This window comes from Hoplias malabaricus, chromosome 9, assembly GCF_029633855.1.
Source record: "Hoplias malabaricus isolate fHopMal1 chromosome 9, fHopMal1.hap1, whole genome shotgun sequence".
NCBI classification, from domain to species: Eukaryota; Metazoa; Chordata; class Actinopteri; order Characiformes; family Erythrinidae; genus Hoplias; species Hoplias malabaricus.
The window spans coordinates 26827048-26846842 of NC_089808.1; the positions used below are offsets into that span (position 1 = coordinate 26827048).

The 19795-nt window shown below is 39.8% G+C and overlaps 1 protein-coding gene across 1 annotated transcript in view; it reads right to left on the reverse strand.

Moving 5' to 3' along the window:
• pcxb (pyruvate carboxylase b) overlaps positions 1-19795 on the reverse strand; it is a 231877-nt gene that overhangs the window by 207448 nt on the left and 4634 nt on the right. The window contains exons 2-7 of the mRNA XM_066680927.1: positions 15647-15789; positions 14824-15008; positions 13831-13996; positions 13262-13407; positions 11476-11593; positions 10855-11006 (exon numbers count right to left, since the gene is read on the reverse strand). Of these exons, the coding sequence (XP_066537024.1) occupies positions 10855-11006; positions 11476-11593; positions 13262-13407; positions 13831-13996; positions 14824-15008; positions 15647-15788 (909 nt within the window). The 5' untranslated portion in view covers position 15789. The remainder of the gene's footprint in view (positions 1-10854; positions 11007-11475; positions 11594-13261; positions 13408-13830; positions 13997-14823; positions 15009-15646; positions 15790-19795) is intronic.

Here is a 19795-nt window from a genome sequence, read left to right on the forward strand (position 1 = left end):
GACTATGCACAGAGAGAAAAAAAAATAAAAAAATAAGGGGATATTAGGCCGCTAGCTCAGACACTGGGCAAGTTAAATTTGCTGATGAAGTAAAAGTGTCTCCCTCTCTTATTTTCTCTCCTACTTCACCCCTGTGTTTATTTTCAGGGTTAAGTGCATTTAGTATTTTGGCTGGGGGGAGAAGGAGGCACAGAGGGAGAGACACATGCAAGGCAAAGGGAAAAAGTGTAAAAAAGGAGAGAAAGGGTATAAAAATTAGGTTGCATTGACTCAAGTTCTCTCAAGTTCCAAAAATAGGCTTTTTCATGCCTTCCAGACAATGAGCTGAATTTCAATAATGACTCATTGCTTTTCTGGCATAGAGAAAACAAATTGGTAGATTTTAGAGAGAGACAACATATGCAGGGTTGCTCAAACATACACATGTCAGCAGGGTAACTGACAAAGAAAACTCCTGGGCAGCCGCTCAGCCAACAAATAGCAGCAGAACAAGTGAGCCTATCTGCTGTGCTCTTTTCTAGGTGCCTTTTCAGCAAAGTGTTTGTGATGGCACTCTGCTGAAACTCATTCGATTCTGGCCACGTCAACGCCATTCTTCATGAACACCACCTTTCATTCACAACTGCAGCTTTACATGCCACACTGCAACACCTCGCGCCTCTGTTGTGCAGGTCTTTGTTTTTCTTCTTTCACTTTGAAGTTGTAAGAATGTCCTTCAATTCAGATCTTCTTTACTTGTCTTTCTCCTTCCCCTCTCTCCTCTTGCCACTGTTTACTCCTCTCTCTTTTCTTTCATGCTGTCAGCAATCTTCGCTCTCCTCATTCTCTCGCTCTTTTTCTGGTTTTGGTCCTTCTTCCGTTTATTTTGGTATTTTCTCAAGAAAAAAGACAGGGCGGTTAAGATTTCCCGCATCTCGCTCTGAGATTTTCTGTTGAGGAAAATACATCATCCTATTTCTCTCTCTTTTAGACTCTCAGACTGTGACTGTGAAATCTAACCACACCATTTAGGTACCACTCTCTCTCTCTCTCTCTCTCTCTCTCTCTCTCACTCATCCACAAACACACACATCATTGATGCACAGAAATGGTAAACTATTACCAATGTAAATATCTTACACCGATCAATATCTTTAACAAGACTTAATTTTTACTGATCTTAAAATAAATTCATGCTTTAAACCAAATACGGCAGTTTGTGTTAGGTCCCAGGCATGCCACATGTGGGAAAAATTTACATTAAAATATGCCGATATACTAGAATGGGAAAGTTATGAAAACATTAGTTGTTTATTTATTCTGAAGATTTCAGACTCACCGCCTTTCTCTGCATAAATATTCAAGCCATGTGTCATCACTGCAGCTGTTTGAGGTCCTGTACTGGGTTTAAGTAAATGCTGAGTGGCACGTACTAAGAAACTGAGCAGAGCTAGCAGCAGTGTAAATCAACATTAAATGTCATCAGCAGTGCGTGGACCTTCATTAAAAATTATGGTTTAATATGGATTTCTGGATGCAAAGTGATATGGCGTGTCTGGAGTGTGGTAGGCTTCAAGCTGGATGGTTGATCTATTTCAAATAATGACATCAGACATGACAATTATTGGGAAAATCTCACATTACTAGATAGCGTTTGACAGTGATTCACGAGAGTAGTTAGGAGACTGTACCTAGGCCTCTAGTACAGCAATGGCCATGTCTGATAATTAACAATAATCCCAATAGGACACTGGCTCTTTATTGGCAAAGAATCCCATTTCATTTCCATTTAATCAACATCGGTATTTGGCTTATGTTCAAATCAACATAGGGACACTTTATTAGAACAAAATAAACACAGTCTAGACGTCTACTTAGTCAAGTTATTATTTTGAAGTGTAAAATCATAGGGGCTGAATAGCAGGAAATGTTCGCTGTTATGAGCACTTCCACTTAAACTCCAAGGGCACCTAGTATCAAACAGGTAGCATGTTGAGAAGGAAATGGCGGAGAAGAACAAAGTAGAGGGAAAAAAAGCAGGATTAATAAAATATGAGCAGGAAAAAGAATTGGTGAGTGGATCAATGAGAAATTGTGTGCGGGTGTGTGTGCCAGAAGAGAGTTAAGGAGAGAAAAAAGCTATAAAGAAAGAGAGAGGGCAACAGCTATAAACAAGGCCATTTAACCTGGCATGGAACAATAAAACAGTGGTTTGCACTCAACTAAATGACACAAAAAAAAAAACCTTGTAACTCCAAACATCTCTCCTCTAATCCATTTCTCTTTTCTTCCTCTCCTTGCCTCCCCCTGTTCTGTACTTCTTTCGTCTCTCTCTCTATTGATCTTTTCACACCCCAGTCTTTTCCATTTGTTTTTCTCCACATCCTTTTCCCTTTTAAACCCTTTCATGCATCCAACACGGTATCCTCTTTCCCTGCCCTCTTCACAGTGTCAGCTAGAGCTGGTCTGTATTAAGAAAATACAAAAATCATTATAATTCCCAGTAAACCGTAATCATATAAAGGTCAAGCTTACACTAATAAGGTGAAAATACCTGTGCTTCCTACAGTCTCAATAGTAAAGAATGTATTACAGACTTGACATTGCTTTTTTGACTGGAATTGTGGTATGTTTCTGGTTAAAAATTACAATACACTAAAGTTGCTTTTGGTATACAAATTGTAAATGGTAATAATAGAGGGCATTTCAGGAAAAATAAGCTTAATTAAATGTTTATTTAAATCTCAGATGAGAAACTATTAAATAATACATGTGTAAAAGTTCATAGAAACCAGCATTGAATGAATTTATCTACAGTTTTATCTACACTCATTGTGGACACACATACATGAGACACAACAGCCTATATGACTTCAGTGGGACCCAACTGTGGCCATATTCTTCACAAGTATGAAGTATCATTATAATGAACTGCAGCTGTATTAAACAGCCCTGGTTCAAAACCAATACTTGTATGAAGGTACAGACAAAACATTTTTCCCAGCACATCCCTTCACTTTAGTTTCAGCTGGTTTGCAACCATTTCACTCCATTTCCATCCATTATTTCATCTATCCATCCATGTATCTATCTACCCATCCGTCCCCTTTTCCGCAGCTGTGAGCAGTTACCCAAGCAGTTTAGTGGAGTGAGACTCAGCACGTAGTTCAGTGACTGCAACAAGCCCCCCCCACCACACACACACACACACACACACACACACACACACACACACCACCCCCAACAACCACTACACAACTCTGACTACACGAAGCACAAACACACACACACACACATACACACGGGCCTCTTAATGCCACATTTCTGTCTATGCAAAATCTGGCCTGTTCATGTGAAATCACATATGTATACTCCATTAAACCAGAAAGAGAGGTTTCATAACAGCTATTCTCAGCTCTGGCACATTTTCATTAAGTATTCAGTCCTTCATTCCCTGTGCTCTTCAGGGAGGCTCATTACCCTCCTTACTACACTGTCATTGGGCATGAAAATGTTTTTTTTTTCTTTTTTTAGCAATTTTGAAAAAGGGAAAACATGCAAACACACACATAAAGGCTAGGTTATATCATGGTTGAATATTATTAAGCACCTTACATACCCTTGAAACTCCTGAAGATTTTCAGTGCAGTGTTAATGCGTCTTAAGCAAAAACACACTTAGAAATAAACCTTTACATTGATCTAACTAAATTTACATTTGAAGGTTATTGTAAAATATATATAAAATATGAAACTACTCCTGTTTAGGGTGTAAATCCTCACCCTCTGCTTCATTTACAGCCTCATTAACCCATTAACCCACACATTCCTGCTTTACTCTTCACTTTAATTATGTGATTTATTGTCACAATAATTTTGACATGTAAATAACATGATTTATCAAAGCTGAGAACGGGCATACGTTTGTGTAAATTTAAACTGTAAGTCATGTTAAGGTCTGCATCTTAATGTGCGCTCCCAACAATAAAGCACAGTTCTTCTAATATATATACAGTGAAAAAACGAACATACACAAAGCTATGATTCCAAATGCTGATAGCGTTTTCCTGGCCACGTGCAGAGCCATGTGCCCTCACTACTCCAGGGGCCGATTTAATTAGAGTTAACGGGCACAAAACACTAAAACGCTGAATACGTGGTCAATGAAACATTAAGTATGACAGTCTTAAACTCTAACGCACCAATACACACCTTCACTCAAACACACTTTCATATATTCTTCATGTCAACGGACATCAGATTAGATCAGAGAAATGTTTAATTATTCCAGCACAGTTGGTCTAAAGAGTCAAACTGTAATTATAGGGGAGATGTGATGTATATCTGCACTGACGAGGTGCATGTTAAAGCCTCTTTCTCCAGTTAAAGTGTCAGCTTTGGTGTCTCTGCTGCTGATGACTGGTGCCTGAGATAATTTGCGGTTAACACGCTCAGTTTGACGCACATAGGATAAAGGAGAAAAGACAATGAAACAAAACGTTATGTGTAAGAGTAGCGAATTATACCACAGATGGGGCATATATTCAGACAGAAGCTTTTAATAAGCTCATAATGGTTAAAAAACACAACAATAACTAGAATCATTAACAGTCCATTTACACACTATACGGCCAGAGGTTTGTAGACACCTGCTCAACCAACCTTTCTTCAGAAAGAAAGATTTGAAAAGTTTCACCCTTTGGCTGCTGCAACATCCTCTACTTTTCTGGCAAAGTTTAACACTATATGTCTGAACATTGCTGTGAGAATTTGATGGCATTATGTCATGAGATTATTAGTAAAGTCAGGTACCAAAGTCGAATGATTAGTTTTTGGAAAGTGATCCATCACTCAAGACAACTAAGTTCCTGCTCAACAGCACAACGCTGGGTTGCTTTATACCCTCTGAGCTGACATCTGGCCCTCAGCAAAATGATGTGGCTGTTACAGTCATGCAGCAAAGCTCTTCTAGTGTATGCGTGAAATTGAACACCTGTGTCAGCAATGGGTGCACTCCAGCATAGCTAAATTCATTAAATTGAAGGATTGTCTGAATACTTTTGAATTGGGCGTACAGGTGTCCCATTCGGCAGTGAAAGAATGCTATTGCGGCACATCTAATAAAGACAATTTAACATGTTTTAATAAGTGAGTCTGCTGGTATGCAGATACTATGTGCAGAAGCCTTGAGGCAGACACTGCCATCTGATGGCTTCAAAGAGAACTGCAGGTTGTGAAAGGGGAACTAGACGAGAGTTCTCTGTCAAGAAGCTCGAGCCATCACCTTGCCAAGTTTCATCAAGGGACAGAAATGGAAAAATGTATCCTTCCTGTCGAGCCCACCTTCCCCAGTATCACTTTTTCCCCCATGCCTCTCCATCTTTTCCTGCCATGCCTCCTCTCTTCTGCAGCTGCCAACATCACTAATGTCATTTCAAAGGACGACGCATACAAATTTGACTCTCATAGGAGAGAAAGACTTATCAAAAGTGACAGCTCATGCTTTATCAACAGATGGGAATTGGTAACAGTGCGTGCGGAAGAAACGAGCATGGAAACACACACACACACGCACACACAAGCAGACTGAGACACACTTCTGGACATCACTGAGCTAGGAGTCTGTGACGGCAGGATTAGGGATTTCAGAGATGGACTCACCACCTAGTGATTACAAGTGAGTGTATGTGTGTATATGTATGCATGCGTGTGTGTGTGGGTGGATGTGTAGAAGCAGTTTTGACAAGAGCGCTCAGATCAGCACAGGTTAATCCCCACAAAGAGAAGATTTTCCCAGGATGCAGCAGTAGGGATTTTTTCCCCTTCTATTTGCCCTCCTGAGCAGCTAAATGTCACACTTCTTCACCTCCCCAGATCTCTCATCCACAGGGACATTATGACACCCAACATAAAACTTTAAACCTCTTAGTGTTATTGTTTCAGGTTTGCAGTAGTAGTTAAATTCTTCCTTTGCAATGGAAATGCAATGCACCAGAATCAAATCAAAGCAAATATATGCAAAGCATCTGAATGTCTTCGGCATCAAGCAGTTCAGTTACTAAAATACATCAGCAATTACAGACAGATTTAGTCAGTGTAGAGAAAAGGCACATTTCACAGGCTTACCCTGAGATGGTTTCACGTGTCTGAATACGGCTGATTGACAGTGGCATACAAAAGTGATCATGTGATATTTATAGTATTTGACATAAAAAATAACACTAGTTAAGACAAGCTTCAACCTCAATTAAACATATTTTACTCATAGCTGCACTCTGAAGGTTTTCCAGTCATTGTGGGTTTGTAAGCCTTGTGACATGTCTAACAACGTGTTTTGTTTTCTTCAAATTAAATGTACTCAGCGCAAATCATGAATATGCACCAGACTCACATTTTAGTTGCAAAGTAAACAAACATCCGTGAATCTTAATATATGTAGAAAATAACAGCAGTAAGTTTAAATGAGTGCAATCTGGAGATGATACAACAGACAGGCCTAATTTTATCAAATAATAAGGTGCATTTAGTGTGGGAATCCACACAAATCTGCCCACATATAGGTTCTTAAGTAGGTACTGGACAAAATTAACATTCAATCTAACAGGAAGTAAATGGAATATTTGCTGCCATGCTAAAGATACATGAACAAACACACGTATACTCTGTGTTTCCTAAGAGTGTGATATAAGGTAAATATTATTTGAAATTAACAAGGTACTCTACCATTCTTCTACCATACAAAGGTACTAACATTCCTTTAATGAAAATCTAGGTTGGGGGCTAATTTCTAATTAGACTGAATGGAATTGTTGCCAGCGGTCTGTGGAGCTTGGAGCTTGGAGTCAGTGACTCCAATAAAACACAGTCGATATTCTATACACTGCTTATTGCAATTAAGTATACTAATTGCAGTACACTAATTAAGAGGAAAACAAATTACTAAACATGATTAGTTTTGACAAAATGACTGAAATCCAAAACATTCAGAGCATACTGTACATTGTATCTGCAAAACTGCAAAAATGTCTTGGTAACAATTAACAAATATAGAGTGCAGCACTATATCTGAGCCAGTAGTGGGTTAAAGAATGCATTTGAGGCTTCCAGTAATGTAATCCAGGGTGAAGAATAACATCATTACTGTAGTCTGCAGAACAAGACACGATTTCCCCATGCTACAAATTACACTGAGATTCAGCAGCACACACGGACACAATTACACACCACCATGTGCTAAAACTGTCTCAATCTATTTTCTCACCCCGCCCCCCCCAACACCATCCCCCATTTCCATTGCAACAGGCATCTGCTTTTATATTATACTCTTAAATAAAATCTTATACTATAAAATTATTAGAAAAGCCAGACAAATGAAAACCACAAACAACTGTAAACAAGGAAATTTGGAGTAAATGTAATAAAAAAAATATTTAAAAAAAGCAAAAACATATGCTTGGGGCAGTTTTAGCGAAGACTGGCAAAAACCTGAACGCCACAGTGGCGCGGCAGGTAGTGTCGCAGTCACACAGCTCCAGGGACCTGGAGGTTGTGTGTTCGATTCCCGCTCCGGGTGACTGTCTGTGAGGAGTTGGTGTGTTCTCCCTGTGTCTGCATGGGTTTCCTCTGGGTGCTCCGGTTTCCTCCCACAGTCCAAAAACTGTGTAGGTGGATTGGTGACTCAAAAGTGAATGTGTGTGTGTCTGTGAAGGACTGGCGCCCCCTCCAGGGTGTATTCCTGCCTTGATGGCTCCCGTCAGAGCCAATGATTCCAGGTGGGCTCTGGACCCACCGCGACCCTGAACTGGACAAGCGGTTACAGATAATGAATGAATGGCATTCATTCTGTTCATAACTCAAAATATCTTCATTTTCAATGTCAAATGAGGTTTATATTGTATGAGTATAAGAAAATTGTCGGCATTTAAAATTTTTTAATTTTTGTTGCATAATCAAGCCAAGTGAGCTAGGGAAATGGGCAAGCTTCAAAGCTAATTTTAGTCAATTCTGCTGTTGTTCATGAATGTTACAATTAGTTACAACAACATGGTCTTGCTAACTATTGCAACATTTAAAATGGAAACACAGTGCTTTAGTGCTGTTAATCAAAGATTATAGTTCATCTTTAAGTACAATGTGATTTTGATCTGCATCCTACAATACGTGCCAAAAGTAACATGCAACTAGACAAAATACTACATTGCTATTTGCAATACCAATACGGTTACTGAAAACATGAGATTTTTATTTTATATAACACATAGTGCTGGGCGATAAAACAATATCGATATGTTTCGTGATTTTCGCTCGATAACGATGATAAGTTTTGGGTTATAGAGCTCGATAAACCTTCATTTCTATTCCAGGTTACACAGCCAGCTGCACGCTATCTGTCACATATACTAATGGTATTACGGTAAAAGAACAGGCGACTGCATGAACGCGAGAAGGTAAACAAGACTATAATAGGTTTAATTCAAGTGTTTGTGTTCATTCATTCATTATCTGTAAACGCTTATCCAGTTCAGGGTAGCGGTGGGTCCAGAGCCTCCCTGGAATCATTGGGCACAAGGCAGGAATACACCCTGGAGGGGGCGCCAGTCCTTCACAGGGCAACACACACACACACCTATGGACAATTTTGAGTCACCAATCCACCTACCAACGATTGTTTTTGGACTGTGGGAGGAAACCGGAGCACCCGGAGGAAACCCACACAGACACGGGGAGAACACACCAACTCCTCAAGTGTTTGTGTGTATGTATTAAATATATTTACATTTATATTAAATATGTTATAGTCTCCTGTTCACTGTGTTTTGGTGTGTATTGTGTCTGGGACAGCGACCCCCTGTCAGAACACAAGCACAGAAACTTTCCCAGGCGCGCAGGGAGAATCCGGGGGTTTTTTCTTCACTCAAAGTGTATTTTCCTCCCAGGAAATGTTTTGCTATATTCATGCTCCATAGGTGGGTGATATTAACATATTTTTGCTTTCTGGGTCACATAAGGTGGAAATGTCTCCAAAGGAGGTGGCTAACTGCATTACCGAAACTGTTACAAAAATAAACTAGATTTACAAATGAGTTTCTGTGGTAATTAAAACAGTAAATAAAAACTTACAAACAAAGTTCAATTTCAGCTACTTACAAATAACTTTCTTTTACCTCAAATATACCTTTCCACCTTAAAGATACAGAGATTCTGTAGGTAAACAAACCAGAGTGAACAGTGTTTCCCCACAATCATAGACATTCCTTTTAAGTGACGTAGGAGACAAAAGCGAAGCTGTGTTTGTGTGTGTGTGTGTGTGTGTGTGTCTGTGAGTCAGTGATGATATGTAAAACATATTTCAGCATAAATAAAATGTAATCTACATTCTGTCAACAGTTTTGAATCTGTGTTTACACCGCTAGATAAAACTGATAATATGTCACAATATGTCAAAATGGTGAATTTTGGGAGGAAGTAGGCACCAAATTTGGTCAAATTTTCACTTAACGTTAAAAAAATTAACATGCATTACACATTACATTCTCACATGCATTAACATGCATTAATACATTAATTACGACAGCACTAATTAACACCATTTATCCTGTATAAGTACCAGTCAGCAATGTGCCTGACAGAACCCACATGAATCGCTGAAAAATGAATCTGTATACTGCACTGTCACATGGGTTTTTACTGCTTTGAGAAAATGTTGAATGCATGCAGAATGTGTAATATATCATGTTTAGTCAGGTGTATATAATAAACATTTTAAAAACCTTAAACAAATTTAACTGAGCACTCATCATATTCAGACACTGAAACTACACTTGACCAAATACTCAACTAACATAACACAATTTAAATGTGCTGTTTATTCAAATTCATTCTTCCTTTGTCAATATCCGATTCAATATTTTTTGCTGATACCAGACCAACAAATTCCAGGCATAAAATTGGTGCCATCTCTATCAGCAACGAAAAAACACTTCTGAATACATAGATCAATTTTAGCATTACAGAAAGGAACAATAACATACGGTGAGGATGGCAAAATTGAAGGGAGAGATAAAATAAAAGAAAAAGGAGGGAAAAAAGCTAAAGAATGACTGGGATTATGGAGAGAGAGAGAGAGAGAGAGAGAGAGAGAGAGAGAGAGAGAGAGAGAGAGAGAGAGAGAGAGAGAGAGAGAATGCGAGGGATAGAATGAGGGAGAAAATGAAGGCATAAAGAGAGAGAGATGATAATAATGACAATGATGATGATGATAGAGGATGAAGCAGACAGTGAATGCTCTTTTTCATAATGACAGAGTTTAAAGAGTCACTCTCACTTATATCTCATTGATTTTTCCCATCTGCCTTTAGCCAGTGCATGGTGCTGCAGGGATAGCTAAATAAAAGCCTGGGATTTACTCAGTCTGCCTCTCCAAAGACAACACATCCCTCAAAGGGTTTAGCAGACAGCGCTAGCATGAGTTCATCATCAAATCCTCTCATATTGTACACAAGCTACTGAGATCTGGGCTTGGACAGAGGCCAGAAAATATTTGCTGTGGTGCTATATAAGTGTGTGTGTGTGTGTGTGAGTGTGTTTAACAAATTTTCAGGACAAAAACCTGTGCTCATTCAACTGGTGAAATATCAAGAAACTTGACAAATATACAGCACATAATTCTTTTAAAAAGGGAGCACATTGGAGCAGAAAAGAAAATGCAGTGTCAAATTTAAAGATAATATCCATTTTTCTTATTTTCTTATACTACAAAACCTACAAAGTGACATATAATATGTATGATGCCATGTCATAAGAAGGTACAAGATCAAACCAAAGAATGTATGTATGTGTGTGTGTGTGTGTGTGTGTGTATGTGTATGTGTGTTACCTGTTTGGCCAGGTTGACTGAGTCAGAAGTGAGTTTGTCTCTGAGATGAGAGTCCAGCTGAGCAGCAGGTGCAATTTCCACTACTTTCTGATGCCGTCTCTGAATGGAACAGTCTCGCTCATACAAATGAATCACATTTCCATACTTATCACCTGAGAGAGATAGAGCGAGGTGGGCACAGGTAGCAGACCAATACAAAGGTGGGAGGCAAGACAAAGAGGTTAAAATTACGAATTTCAAGCTGTACTGGTAGTGTCAACAGTCGGATTTCCTAGGACTGCTGTGATTTTGCTGACTCCCCACTGAACTAATCACTATGCAGATAACTCACATTGCCAACAAAGTACGAAAGAGCAGGAAAAGCAACTAAAACTCAGACTCTGTCTTTTTGTTTCGTTTACTGCATGGTGCATCTCTTCCATCGACACACTGCTGTTCTCCCTTAACAAGCCAGTGTTCACTTCCAGCTGTATAATATCAACCAAGCGCCAGGCGCCAAAGGAACAAATCACGCCTAATGAGTGAAAATTCTCCAACATAATGGCTGGAATACACTAGAGGCAAGCTAATAAATCATAGTGAGGAGAATCAACACATATACACAAATTTGAACACGCTCACCTAAAATCTGCACTTCGATGTGGCGGGGTTTCTCAATGAATTTCTCCACAAAAAGAGCTCCGTTTCCAAAGGCAGCCAAGGCCTCGGAATATGCTCGCTGATAATTCTCCTCTAGCTCCTGCAAAACCATAAATCATTTTAACATTAGAGGCGTAATCTTCTACATCAAATATAGAAAAACTTGTCAATATTCATAGCTCTAAATACCCTCTAAAGCACATTCAGACATAAACATACACAGAGATAATAGACACAAACACACACACATACACGACTTGCTGTTACCATCTCTCTGGGTATGGAAACTTACATTTATTAAACATAAAAACTATATAGCATTGTGTAAAGGTCAGAAATCACCCTTCATTTACACAGTTTACCCTGACAACAGACCTGAAACCAAGCTAATCAAAACTTCAATATCAGTGGGAAAAAGCAGAAATATTTAGGGCACTTTTCTGCTTCTAACTATCCCAAATGCTTACATTCATTCATTCATTATCTGTAAGCACTTATCCAGTTCAGGGTCGCAGTGGGTCCAGAGCCTACCTGGAATCATTGGGCGCAAGGCGGGAATACACCCTTGAGGGGGTGCCAGTCCTTCACAGGGCAACACAGACACTCACACCTACGGACACTTTTGAGTCACCAATCCACCGTGTGTGTTTTGGACTGTGGGAGGAAACCTGAGCACCCGGAGGAAACCCACGCAGACACAGGGAGAACACACCAACTCCTCACAAACAGTCACCCGGAGCAGGAATCGAACCCACAACCTCCAGATCCCTGGAGCTGTGTGACACTACCTGCTGCGCCACCATGCCGCACCCAAATACTTACAATGAACCATAAATACTATTATTTATTATTTATTTAGTTATTATGTTGTTAATTTAGCACTGTTTAACTGAACTTTTGTTGACTGCCATTTCTTTATAATTTTTAATGAATCTTTAAAACACTGGAACCCCCTTCAGGGTGTGTTCCCTCATTGCGCCCCAAAAATTCCAGACCAACTGCAACCGTGAACTGGATATACAGTTACAGACCATGAATGAATATATGAATTAATGAAAACTGTTTTCTTTGAATTTCCCCTTCCTTCTATATTATGTCTTCCAAGGTCCTGAAAAATAGACAACTAAAGGTGGTAGTCTCTGACATCAGCACAGCACTATAAACATTAATTAATAAAAAGGAATTTAAAAGTGCCCCTATATGTTGTCTCTCTCCTGTGCATGAACTCACGCACTCACACACACACACACACACACGCACTCACGCACTCACACACACACACACACACACACACACACACACACACAAACACATAAACCCACACACACACACACACATTAGGTCTGCAGAGACAATTGCAAATTGCATCTATAACTTTAATACTAGAAATGATGCTAATATCAAAGTTATGGATTTGAATTTGTTACATAATCGGTGCATATGATTGTTATGAGGTATGAATAAATTATTAAGCAGTAAGAGCTTAGAGGAAACAATACAGAATTATTAGATGAAAAAAGTTTAATATTCTCCTCATTTTCTGACTGAGCATGGTTCTGAGGCCATCACATACATAGGCTACACACACACACACACACACACACACACACAAACACATCACAGTACACTGGAAATGCATTACAATATATTCTACCTACATTGTGCATACATTTAAAAAATAGTACTATACACACATTATATATACATTCCATTGTCTTGTGGGTGTACACAAACACATACATACACACACAAGCAGAAACACACACACCTCATACTCTCTGACCACCCGCATGCCTCTGCCACCTCCCCCGTAGGCTGCTTTGAAAATGATAGGGAAGCCATAGGTCTTGGCAAATTCCTGGGCTTCCTGCATAGAGGATATGGGGGCGTCTGTTCCAGGCACCACTGGAACACCTAGCCATGCACATTCACACAAAAAGATTCAAACAAATAAAATCACAATGTGTATGTGCACATAAAATAAAACCCCTTGGTCATTCCCACAGCTCAGTTACTGGAACTCTAGTATATGAAGTAGTATAGTGTGTGTGTTTACTGCCCCTAATCACTAGTCTGAGTGTGTTCACTGTCACAGATGGGTTAAATACAGAGGTCAAATTACAACTGTACAATGAACATAAAGCATGTCACTTATCACTCATTATTTGTTTCCTGCAGTTTAATGTTGCACATAAAGGTACTTGACCACTAACAGTGCCTCCTTGTGGAGAATCTCCATTTTGTTAAATATGAACAAGTGAATGAAGGACTGTACATTGTTCTGCTAGCCTCTGACTGACTGATTCTGCTTGTACGAGCAGAGGAGGAAAATCATACCAGCTTGGATGGCTAAAGCACGAGCCTCCACTTTATCGCCCATCTTGCGCACAACCTCTGGGCTTGGGCCAATAAACCGAACTCCAGCATTCTCACAGGCATGAGCAAAATCAGCACGCTCTGACAGGAAGCCATAGCCAGGGTGGATGGCATCTACGTTATTCTCCTGCAAAAACATAACAGAGAGAAATTACAGAAAACACAGGAACAGAAAGTAGGAAATGGGAAGAGAGAGTCAGAAAGAATGGAGAACAGCATGGAAGGGACCGAAGAGAGAAGAGGGAGAAAATGAATAGCATGAAAGAAAAGAGAGGCATTCAGTTCTAATTAGTCTGAGAGTATGTGATCAAACTCTAATTTTATTAAAATCCCAATCAGAGGGTAATTGCAAGCCATCTCTCTTAGCTGGCTGAGAGTGTGTTCCACATAATAATAGCTCTGGAGGAAGAAGCCTACTGCAGTGCTTTCGCACAATGAGGCTGGTAAGATTATGTATGGTGGAATCTGTTCTTGGGGAAAAGGGGCTGTGTGTGTCTGTGGGTACATTATTGTTATGGCCATGGCTACGTTCCCAGTCTGACAGATGAGCTGTCTTCAGTATAAATGAAAGGGAGACCACTGAAGACCTTATTTGGCTGCCATATCCAGAGGAAACTGCAGTCTGAAGGCCTAGCCAGTCCTTTTCTAATTGACTTCAGCTCAGAAAACTGATTAAATTTCTGATCTGTTCTGTCCTTATTTTTTAAACACGTCCATGTTTTGAGTTTAGAGGGTCTGACATAAAGTAGTGTAGCTCTGATGGCTAATCTAGTGGGGGTGGACATGTCTGACCAAAAACATTCAAACGGATGAAAACTACAAAGATAAATGGACTGGAGAAATGAAAGAGACAGAGAGAAAAGGGAGACAGACAGAGTGTCAGAGGCAGTCTGAAGGGCACACAGAAACAAACATATAGACAGTATAGTAGTGTTAGGTACAGAGCTCTCAGACCTTGGCCACTTTGATAATGTCAGGTATGTGCAGGTAGGCAGCAACTGGAGGGAGGCCTTTGCCAATCAGGTAGGCCTCGTCTGCTTTCTGTCTGTGCATCTGTCCTATATCCTGCTCAGAATAAACCGCCACTGTTCGTATTCCCAGCTCCGTACATGCTCGGAACACTCGAATCGCTATCTCACCTGCTCACAAGGGCACATTCAGGAAAAAAAAACAAGGATCACGATCACCCATTTTACATAAATTAAAATCTGGTAAAAATGACAAAAGAGTGCCGCATAGTTAAATATAACACAAACATCAAATCAAGCTTTTATAACATTGCAATGTTTCTGCATTGAACATGTAAAGTGTGTAAGTGACTTCACGTCTATTGTCAGCATGAATCTTTTGTACTAATATGTTGTATTGGGGTGGCACGGTGGTGCAGCAGGTAGTGTCGCAGTCACACAGCTCCAGGGACCTGGAGGTTGTGGGTTCGATTCCTGCTCCAGGTGACTGTCTGTGAGGAGTTGGTGTGTTCTCCCTGTGTCCACGTGGGTTTCCTCCGGGTGCCCGGGTTCCTCCCATGGTCCAAAAACACACGTTGCAGGTGGATTGGTGACTCAAAAGTGTGTGTGTTGCCCTGTGAAGGACTGGCGCGCCCTCCAGTGTGTACAGGAATATAAAACAGTATTGCTGGAGAAAATTAATTTCTAATCTCTCCTTTGATTTTATTAGGAATTAATGTGTCTATGTTATAGAAGGCAGGGATACTGTAGTGATCCTGTTTGTGTGATACTCATAATGGGCATATAAGCTTTCAGCATACTGTTCTTACCTCTGTTTGCCACCATAACCTTTTTGATTGGACGATACTCGAGAGCTTGTGGTGAGGTGTGGGCAGAGCGAGAGAGCAGGTATGCTCTCCGCAGAGCCAACACACCAAGACCATTCCTCATCACTCCTAAATACATCATCATCCTGAAAGAGAGAGAAAGAAAGAGAGCCATAGGTCAAAACAAACAGTCGACTAAAAAGGCATCCTTCAACAAGATGGAATGAGAAAGACAGAGAATGAAAGATAAAACTAAATGAAGTGCGAGAATGGCTCTCTTCAAAATATATGAACCAGGGCCTAGACAACATTACTTATATAAATCCTCAAGACGGAACCAATGATCCTCTGGAGTTTTATGACATCATTTAACTTTCCCAATATTCTCCTATTTCTCTCCAGAAGGTTCAGACCATCCCCAAAATATATCTCAAGGCCCCCACAACAGTCATACTCTAGTTTCTGTGAGACTGCTGCCACCTATTGTTTAGAGGCAGTACTGCCGTATAGGGGAAATGAACGCTGTCCACACTATATAAATATGTAACAGTGGTGTAGACAGAAATTGTCGTTTGGGTGTCTCTCTCCCAGCTGAAAAAGTTGCGAAGCTTATGTGTCTCTCGAACAAATCATCCGTCTGAACAGTCTTACCTTAAAAAATAAAGGGATAAGATGCATCATGTATCTTTCCAAACCACGGCTTTAGTGTCCAAATACAGGATGATTGGCAACGCTTATTATATCCCCTTGCTCTGTTTCTGACGGGAATATGCGTTTGTATGTGTTGTAACAGTCAGAAAGGAGAGTGTGTCTGTAAATGTACACTCGCACCCAAGAATTAGCTCTGGCTGACTGAGTGAGCCTTGGTCCAATTAGAATAGGCCCAAGCCCACCCACCCCTGATCTGTGCAAAAATAATATGCTCATTTATGTGCGTATAAAACATATATATGGTAAATTAATATAGATAAGAACACAGATGACAATTTTATTGTATTCACATTTATACAGAAAACTACGGGACTAACACTGTTAGTGTATGTGTATTTGCTCAGCTCCAGGGACCAGGAGGTTGTTGGTTCAGGTCCTGCTCCAGGTGACCCGTTTACCTCCCACGCTCCCACAGTAACATCAGTTAGTTTGTGAGTATTTGCAGGTATAAACCATGCCAATTTGCCTAAGGGCAATTGCACATTTTACCACACCCCAACAAGCAGAACGAGTATGCAGGAATTTGACAAGAGCCAAGATTTTTTAGAAAGACACTGTATGTGTGTAGAGTCTTCAAGCATAAATATCCATTTCTGAGACGTGTCCTCTTTTTCACCATCTCAGGTCTGTTCACCCTAGGGAATCGAACCCACAACCTCCAGGTCCCTGGAGCTGTGTGACTGCGACACCTATATTGCAACATATTTTTTCCTATTTTAGTAAATAATTAAAAAAACCTTTACTGGTATAAAGATATGAAAATTAAACATAGTCCAAATAACAAAGTAAAAGTCATACTCCTATAAGCCTGCCCACTCTATACTACACAAAACATTTTCGTCGACCATGTGGAAATAGTTTTTAGAGCATGGTTAAAAATTGTATATTTGACAATGGTCACCTAACATATGGTGGAAAGTGATATTTAGTGCATTACAGGCCAAAGTTGGCCCATTTAAGATATCAGATCATTTGACCATGGAGCAAGTTATTCTAACCCACACCACAAAAATTAAGAGAGAAAAAAACACTGTTATTATAATCTCTCTTTTATTTTATACTTATATTTTAGTAAACAAAACTAGAGCAGTGTTGCAAAACATTTTTTTATATAATTGGTGTACCTCCGCATTAACCCTACTCTGTTAACACTTCTTATGTTAGTTTTTACATATGACTGGGTTAACTGAGATGCCTCATCCTGAAAAACAGACATGACCCCAATATGAACTTCGGTCAGTCCTTCCTGAGAATTTTAACACAGACCCAGTGTGCCAGAAGCACATGTGCCCTTTGCACCTCCATAAGCAGGGTACATAAGGGGGGCAGGTGGCAGGACTTTATTTGTTTACTGATAGTGTACCCATGGGCTGCACGGACTGTTGAGTAGTTATGACATTGACTAGAGATGAGCATTGTGTTTTTAGTACAACTTTCGCAAGGTCAGACACGCACACACACGTACATGGCGAGAACTTTAAAACCTGTCTAAGCCTGCTGGCTTTCTCTCCTTTCAGAACACAGCTCCAGCCTTGGGTGGGCACAAACATGTCAGAAATCTTATTAGGCTTTACATCAGGAAGATCTAGCCTCCTGCCTCCAGCACAGATTTAAATTGTGCAAAGGACTTTGAGAAGAAAAATATTTTTTTTTTGCTCAAAATATAATGTAACACATTTCTCACCTTTAAAGTTCACAGAAGAAGTCTCATTTTCAGAATAAATTAAAGTCCACATACATTCACCAACAACTCTATAGTGTGCTAATTAATCCTTCACAGTACATGAAGGAGGTCAAGCAGAATTCATGCCCTTATAGTCTACAGATATCACATGTTCTATATTGTGAACTGCCAGCTTGTGATTGGGTTTGAAGGTGCATGACAAACCAGGTCCAGCACATGATATTACATTTAAAAAAGTGTTGAAACTACTGCCTAACTGCTGGGTCGAAATACAATGGCTCAAAACAACTAGCAGTGAAGGTTATGAGGGCCTCCTTAACATATTTACTGCCGTATGCCCTATATTCTGCTGCATATGCAATTTAGCATTCATGACACAAGTGTACCAACAATAAATTCATATACAGTTCGTAGTCAACAATACACTGCTAATGTTTCATTAGACAGTCTTTAGCTTTGATTACAGTGGACATTAACTGTGGCATTGTTTAAAAAATGTATGCAGCTTCATAAATATTTACTTCCATCCAGAGTTGCATCATGCCTGATTGAGTTCTTGTATTGATGACGGGAAAGTAGAACCACACTGTAAAATCATCCCCTTTGTATCCCAAAGTCTTTCAACGGGGTTAATATCTGATCTCTGTGGTGGCCACTTCCTGCTTAAAAATGGTTCTTCTCTTTCAATACTCCTGGAATATTCCTGAGGGCACAGACATATTCCAGAAGCACAATGGAAATATTTATTGGGCACAAGTAGTGATTCAGGTTCTCAGGTGCATTCTAGTACTCAGCTGATATTATGTTATTGCCACTTGACATTGCAGAGCACAGACCTGTGCAACTGACATAACCCTGGATCATAAATCTGTCTGAAGGGTTTTGTACATGGTTCAATATGCATGGCGTGTACGTTGCTTCATGCATTTCCTTTCTTATTCTGATGCACCCACTGGCTTAAATTAGGGTAAAACTGAATTAAGTTTATTTTGAAATCAATTTTAATGTGCTCTTGCAAGCCATGGTACTGCACAGTAGAAACACTAACTCAACACCAGAGTGCGTTTGCCTTGAACATTTGATTTGTTTGTCATGCCTAGGAAATATGACAAAGTTGTGCAGTTCTGTGCAGTTCTGCCTGCGTAAATGCAAACACAGAAAGACTGTTGTAACAACTGATTTGTCCCACATACATCTGTCAGGCAATTTACGTAACAATCTGTATACTCAAGTCTGAGAATGACGTGCTAGTGATGTGTATTTGTATATGTGTGTTAAACCTGATAACTTTAGAGTGCCTTCATCTGTTCAGCTTATCTCAGCTGAGCCTGAGGATAGAATAATCAGATCAGCAATCAACAAGAAATAGTCTGATTGGCCAAGATAGGTAACCATTCACTGATAAGTACACAAACTCAACGGCAACGTAATCTTCCCAATAACCAAATTCCAACACAATCAGTACACCAAACAATTAGGTAATACAAATGCCAATGTGGGTTAAATAATTAATCCAGGCTAATGCCTCAAAATATGTGTCACGATGGAATGAGTTGTTTGAGAAGACTGGTTGCTGCAGAGCTGTTAGGTGATTAAGACAAGTAAGCAAGATTGTACTCATTGTGAGCTTGTACATGTGGCCTTATTTATAACCTATGTTCTCATAATGTGGGAAGAAGCTAAATTTACTATCAAATTACAGGCCACAAATATACAGACCCTTCATTGGTCTAATTTTGGCCTTCTAACTCATACAC